Source organism: Garra rufa, chromosome 2, assembly GCF_049309525.1.
Source record: "Garra rufa chromosome 2, GarRuf1.0, whole genome shotgun sequence".
NCBI lineage: Eukaryota > Metazoa > Chordata > Actinopteri > Cypriniformes > Cyprinidae > Garra > Garra rufa.
The window spans coordinates 18,112,128-18,119,164 of record NC_133362.1 but is presented as its reverse complement, the minus strand read 5'-3'; the positions used below and the strand labels follow the sequence as shown (position 1 = coordinate 18,119,164).

At 35.9% G+C, this 7,037-nt stretch overlaps 1 protein-coding gene across 1 annotated transcript; it reads left to right on the top strand.

The window, feature by feature from the left end:
• The first annotated feature begins 667 nt into the window (after positions 1-667).
• cfl1l (cofilin 1 (non-muscle), like) lies at positions 668-4,335 on the top strand. Its single transcript, XM_073833817.1, has 4 exons — positions 668-827; positions 1,904-2,199; positions 3,719-3,795; positions 3,928-4,335. Exons 1-4 carry the CDS (start codon positions 825-827, stop codon positions 4,032-4,034), a joined length of 483 nt encoding a protein of 160 aa, XP_073689918.1. The 5' UTR covers positions 668-824; the 3' UTR covers positions 4,035-4,335.
• Positions 4,336-7,037: the final 2,702 nt, after the last annotated feature.

Genomic DNA, 7,037 nt, shown 5'->3' with positions numbered 1-7,037 from the left:
GCTTATATAAAAACGTATATAGGCTAGCTAAAAGAACCATTAGTTAGTATTGTCTTTAAAACAACTCTACTATTCATGATCAATAAGATACAGCCTATAATTTACCGTTTGCATTTTGATGCATTCTGTAGCAGATGCATTAGGGAGTTTATAACCGTTTTAAAACTTTTACCTAAGTAGCATGTGAGGACAAATTCCGAGTTCGCCATGTTTCTCTTCACTACGACAACAAAAGCACCTGAATACGACACACTGGTAATTTCCACTTCACAAGTGGAAAGCATCATCTTTTCCATATCACATGAAGGCAGCATTAAGCATTATTATATATTTATTGTAGGGCCTACATACATTTATGAATTTACTGGTCAATAATAATCATCATGATTATACGTCATGTGTCGATCATTTGTACATCTGGGTCCTTTACGTTCGTGCTAATGTAATATTTGTGCTCCTCTCACCAAATAAGGGTCTCTGTCATATTCTGTCTTCCTTATAAGGGTGTTTTGTTAAGTCTCCAACTCCTAACTGCGTCTGACTCACCTGAGCGTTTACGTGTGCCATAAACCATCACATTTATGGCTTCCTCATCACAAGTACAAAATATATATAATGGGATTCAGGAGACAAAAGCATATATCACAACACAGCCATCCTGTTTCTAAGTGTTTGCAGTTGCGCACAGCAGGTAGAAAGTCAGGTCATTCAGGACTGATCTGTTCTGAAGAGGGTGTGTTCACATCCCCGAGACGTTTCATTAAATTCTTTACTGTGCAGGGCAGCAACGTTCTTCTCTCTTCCGTCTCAAAGCAACTTCAGACATGGTAAGTCCTCAGACTTGGGTTTGAGTTTTACCTCAGTGTATATTTTGCATGCTGTTCAACCATTTCGTTAAAATTGTCTCGTGTTCGTGCAATGCAGTTATTTGTATTATGAACATGTGCTACAGTGTGTCATGCTAAACTCTTTATCTGTATGAAACGGCAATATGCTAATTCCTGCTCCTCTTATTAATTAATATATGTTATATTTAAAACATTTAGAAATAATCGAAATGAACTAATCTGAATGAATGAACTAGTTAAGGAAATAATACGACTAACAGCTTATTGACATGGTCAATAATGACTTTTCAACTGGGCGGAAAAGTCATTATTGTTTATGTTATTTCCTGTATTCCTATATTTCCTTTTGTTTAATTATTGTAATGATTTTGTAGAGAATTATTCAGATAGGACAAAAAGTATTAGGTCACGCCTTACATCAGTGTTCATGTGTCACAAGGTCTGAGTAATGCTTATGAATTACTTGTGTGATATACTAAATGTGTTATTATTTTGTGATTGAGAAAACTACAATCACACATTACTGTCATTCCTATTACCATGTTACTTTAGGGGACCTGCGAGAAGATATAGCACGTAGAACTGAAGCATGAAATAACATAGTTATAGGGGTTCCTGTGAGCTGAAAGTCTGACTAGATCTATTAAGTTGGTAAATTAAGACTGTTGTTTCATGTAAAATTTAAAACAAGCACACTGTAATGGAAAGTGTTACCAAAAAGTTATTCAGAGACATTCCTGAGTTGTTTGAGGTGTGACTCGGCTTCTTGTTTCGACTTGCTTGTAAAGGAATGGAATGTGAAGGCCACAAACTGGTTCAGATTTTCGCCTCATACCTTAAACTAAAGCATATATAAAGATGGGAAATACCTATGGAATGTAGATATAAAAAGAATAACACTGTTTAATGGTAGTCGCGTGTCTGCCTAATCTAATAAAGATTATGTTATCTTCTTTATGTTTTCCTCAAAGAAAATGCCATCTTACTTAACAGTTTAATTGTACAGTTATCACTTCTGCATGTTTTATCATAATTTTTTTTCCCATGTCTCACAGGCCTCAGGTGTAGCCATCAGTGATGAGGTGGTAGACCACTATAATTCAATCCGGGTGCGCCAAGCGGGGACTGAGGCAGGACAAAGGCTTAAACTTGTGGTCATGTGTTTGAGCAAAGACCAAAAGAGCATTGTAGTGGACGAAGCAAACTGCCTGAAAGTCAAAGATGTGGGGAACACGGATGTTTTAAAGAAGGTCCTCAGTAAGATTCCCACTGATGAGTGCCGCTACGGCCTGTACGACTGCTGGTATGCGAACAAGGAGAGCGTGAAGGAGGACCTAGTCTTCATCTTATCGTATGAGGCTTTTGTATCTCACTGATCAATCTACTTTTGCAGTCATGTTAAGTTTTGTGTTCCATGTGACTGTTTGGTTGTACAAAGAATCTCTCAAGAGTAAAACATTACATTTTCAATGAGCTCATTTTAGAATAAGTGGACATGTTTAGGCTGTCAAAAATGTCTCCTAGAAATGGGCTGAAAAACCAAAGAAGTCTCATAAATCCCCACCGAATATCCTCACAATCATTAGGATATTAAGATCATGTTCCATGAAGATATTTTGTAAACTTCCTACCATAAATATTTCAAAACTTAATTTTTGATTAGTAATCAATGCATTGCTAAGAACTTCATTTGGACAAATTTTAAGGCGATTTTCTTAATAGTTTGATTTCTTTGCACCCTCAGATTCCAGATTTTCAAATAGTTGTATCCTTCGGCCAAACAAACAAATATCCAAACAAACCACACATCAATAAAAAGCTTATTTATTCAGCTTTCAGTTGATGTATTTCAAAAAAGTTGAGCCTTATGACTGGTTTTGTGGTCCAGGGTCACATTTGAAGTGTAAGGGTTACTCCACCCCAAAATGAAAACTTTGTCATTATTCACTTACCCCCATGTTGTTCGTCTTTGGAACACAATTTAAGATATGTTGGATGAAAACCGGGAGCATTTTGACTGTCCCAATAACTGCCAAGTAAATAACACTGTCAAGGCCCAGAAAAGTATGAAAGACGTCATCAAAATAGTCCATCTGTCATCAGTAGTCCAACCATAATTTTACAAAGCTACAAGAATACTTTTTGTATGCAAAGAAAACAAAATGAATGACTTTATTCAACAATTCTTCTCCTCTGCGTCACCATAGCGCCATTTTGGAGAGTATTCACTGGACGCAAACAGCGTCTACGTTTATTTACGCTTTGATTCAAATTAAACTGCGTATCCGTGTGACACAGCTGACAGAGAACAGTGTACACTGTTTGCGTCCAGGGGATACTCTCCAAAATGGCGCTACAGTGACACGGAGGAGACAAATTGTTGAATAAAGTCCTCATTTTTGATTGTAAAAGTAAGATTGAACCACTGATGGCAGATGGACTATTTTGATGGCGTCTTTCAAACTTTTCTGGGCCTTGACAGTGTTATTTACTTTGCAGTCAATGAGACAGTCAGAAAGCTCCCAGTTTTCATCCAAAATATCATAAATTGTGTTCCGAAGACGAACAAAGCTTAAATGGTTTGGAACAGCATGGAGGTTAGTGATTAGTGACAAAATTTTCATTTTGGGGTGGAGTAACCCTTAAATTTTGGTGGCAACTTGAGCATCCAGCAGAAATACACATGGATATGTAAGACTGGCTCATAATACAAAAGTTAGTCAACGTACAACTTTTTCATACAGGTTTTCATAGAAAAGCAATTAAAAAACAGCACAATGGAACACAAAATGCATTCTGAAGCTGCCCTTATAGGACTGTTTCCCACTTTTATTAATTTTATCTTGCTTGTGTGTCTTTTTATTCCACAGTGCCCCTGAAAGCGCCTCCTTAAAGAGTAAAATGGTCTATGCAAGCTCAAAGGCTGCTCTTAAGGCCAAAATGCCAGGTTGGTTATGGTCCTTTTAATGTTACAACTAATAGTTTAATTTATTTGCAAAGTGCTTCTTATAGTACACATTATTCCAAAGCAGTTTTATAGAATATTCAAACTATGATAACCTGTGCTTTTTCCCTATAGGTTTGAAATTTGAGTGGCAAATTAATGAACCTGCAGACAGAGAAGCATCATGTCTTGTGGAGAAACTTGGTGGAAACCTAAAGTCTTTGGAAGGGAACCCTGTGTAAAATTAGACCAATCGGGACCCAACAGCCCCCTTATCAGTTTGTTGGTCAAAATTTTACCTCTAAGAATTTTTTTAGGTATGCTAATAAAAATTGTATTTCATTGGAACCAGTATTTGTCATCTGACCAAGTGAGAACAACTCATATTTATCCATTTACAAATAATGATCATCATTTAGCAAATACAAGCACTTTTAGTGACAAATGACAGCAAACCTCCTGTGTTAGAAATTACAATTGGACTGTGTTACCTAAGGCAACTATGTGTACTTGAAAAATAAAATCATGTGATTTTCAAAACAATTTTTTGCATTTCTTAATTTTCTTCAAAAGATACCAAAAATAATGGCCATGTTATGTTTCTGTATTTTTGTCTAAATCTAGAGGCACCTATTCCAAAAAAACTAATATTTTCTCTTTAAACATAATGACTGTATTTAATATTAATATTAGGGGGGAAAAAACTACCCAAATCCAAATTTGTTTTTGTCAAAGTTTCTAGCACAATCCAACTTTCCTTCTTAAATGGATCGTTCACCCAAAAATTAAAATTCTGTTATAAATTACATAAATTAAATCATGTCGTTCCAATCCTGTAAGACCATCCTCCATCTTCGGAACACAAATTAAGATATTTTTTATGAAATCCAATAGCTTTTTGATCTTCCATAGACAGCAACTATTCCTTTAAGTTCATAACTAAATGGCATTAAAAAAGACAGCATGGTCTTTTCAAACAGATAACTCAGATAAAAAAAAAAAAATAGGGTGAATCTTAAAGGAATAGTTCGCTCAAAATTGATTTTTACTCACCCTCTGGCCATCCAAGATGTAAATGAGTTTGAATAAGGTGAGTACATTTTCAGCAAGTACACATGTAAATAAATTTGACTTGACTTCAATAGGCTACTTCTATAGACTATTCTATAGGCATTGACAGGTTTTGAGACACACTATAGTTAGTACTGAAAAATCTCTCTAATACTTCCAAATAAGGTGCAAGGTGTCTTTCCGTGTTGCACCCTAACCTGATACTCCTCCGCCTCAGGCTGCCCGTTCTCTGCCACTCCCTGAGCTCGCTTTGTCAAATTTCCTGTTTGGCACACGATTATGGGTAAACAAATTAAAAAAAAGGTGTAAACGTGTAGCAAATGCTTCGTATTCAAGGCAAACCAACCTGTGAAAGCTCCTCCCTCTCCGTCTGTATCTCCTCCTAAGGTGCATTCAGCTGTCTTTCAGATTCTGCTAAAACATGCTTCAACTGAAAACAAACAAAATGATCTCAAGATCTTTTCAAAACCAGTGGCGTAGCAAGTCAAAAAAAATTGCATAGGCCCCTTAAACGTTATATGCTCCAAGTCGGTTAACTTAACTTATTATTGATTTTTCTGAAGTAAATAAGTTGTCAGTCTGCCACAAAACTACCGTAAATGCTCTGGCGGCCGTTACAAATCAAATGTCTTTAAGCATGAGAACACTTTATAGTACAGTACCAGAACGGAAGATTAGGTTGTTGATGTTTGCATGCCATTCTCGCTTTGTCTGCACAGCATACGTGAATGCGCTGATTTAAACGCTCACTGATGCTCCAGAAGGAAACACGATGCATTAAGAGCCGGGAGTAAAAGCTTTTTGAATTTGAAGATCAGAGTAAATTTTACTTATTTTGTCTTCTGGGAAACACGTAAGTACCTCCTGTAGCTTCTGAAGGGCAGTACTAAATGGAAAAAAAAGATATTTTGGCAAAATAAGAAAAATGTACAATCTTCTTTCTGTTCAAAAGTTTACACCCCTGGCTCTTAATGCATTGTTTCCTTCTGGAGCATAATGTGAGCATTTGAACCTTCTTTAATAGTTGAATATGAGTCCCTCAGTTAGAATAAGTGGACATATAGGTTTTGTCGATTGTCAAAAATGTCTCCTAAAAAAATTTGCACTGAAGTCTAGTCTATGCTTCTTTTGGCTATATGCTCATTGGTTACATTTTAAGTACATTTTTAATGGAAACTTGACATAAAAAAAATCATAATAAAAAAGTGACCCAACATACAATTTTTTTAAACAATGGTCAAAGATGTCCATCTAGTGCATGTTTTCAAAAACAATTAGAAAGCAGCACAGTGGAACACAAAATGCATTCTGTAAGAACCAGACCTTAGGATAGGACTTTTTCCTACATTTTTTACAATTTTTACCAGCCTGTGTGTCTCTTTGTTTTACAGCATTCCAGATGGAGTCACCACAAGGCATAAAATACGCTTTTCAAGTATGCTTGATATGTTTAACGAAGAATGCCAAGTTGGTTATGCTTCCTTTAATGATATAACGAATATTTTATTTGTAAAGCGCTTCTGACAGTACACATTATTCCAAAGCAGTTTTATAGAAAATGAAAACTAAAGAAGATAACCTGTGCTTTGTCCCTGTAGGTCTGAAATGTGTGTGGCAACTTTGTGACAGAATTGACGCAGAAGCAAGTCTTGTGAACAAACTTGGTGGACAGAACATGTGTCTTTGGAGGAGAAACGGGTAAAATTAAACCCTTTATCAGTCTCTTGGTTAGAATGAAAAACGTTACCTCCGTCCCTTGACCAAGTAAGAACAACTCATATTTATCTATTTACAATTAATGATCATTATATACCAAATATACCAAATACCAGCACTTTTTAGTAACAAACCATCAAATATAGAATAATGACAGCTAAAAAAAAAAAAAAAATCAAACGTGTCCAAATTACTTTTGAACTGTGTAACTTAAAGCAACTATATGTACTTCAAAAAATATGAAATCATGTGATTTTTAAAAACCTTTAATGTGTAAAGCCATGTTAGACATTATGAAATGTTTCTGTATTTTCCAATTTAATCTAGAGGCACCTATGCCAAAAATATAGGGATGCACCGATCTGAATCGGCCGATAATGCTTGCGTGTTTTGTCAGTAAAGCCGGTTCTGTAATCAGCGGTAAATGCCATCAGGTGCCTGATTTCACGTTGAGCCGT

What these genes read in the sequence shown, in the direction of transcription:
- cfl1l (XM_073833817.1), top strand. An exon ending in GACCTAGTCTTCATCTTATC is followed by an intron (nt 2,200 to 3,718) that starts GTATGAGGCTTT and finishes TTTATTCCACAG; the next exon opens with TGCCCCTGAAAGCGCCTCCT. An exon ending in TCTTAAGGCCAAAATGCCAG is followed by an intron (nt 3,796 to 3,927) that starts GTTGGTTATGGT and finishes TTTTCCCTATAG; the next exon opens with GTTTGAAATTTGAGTGGCAA.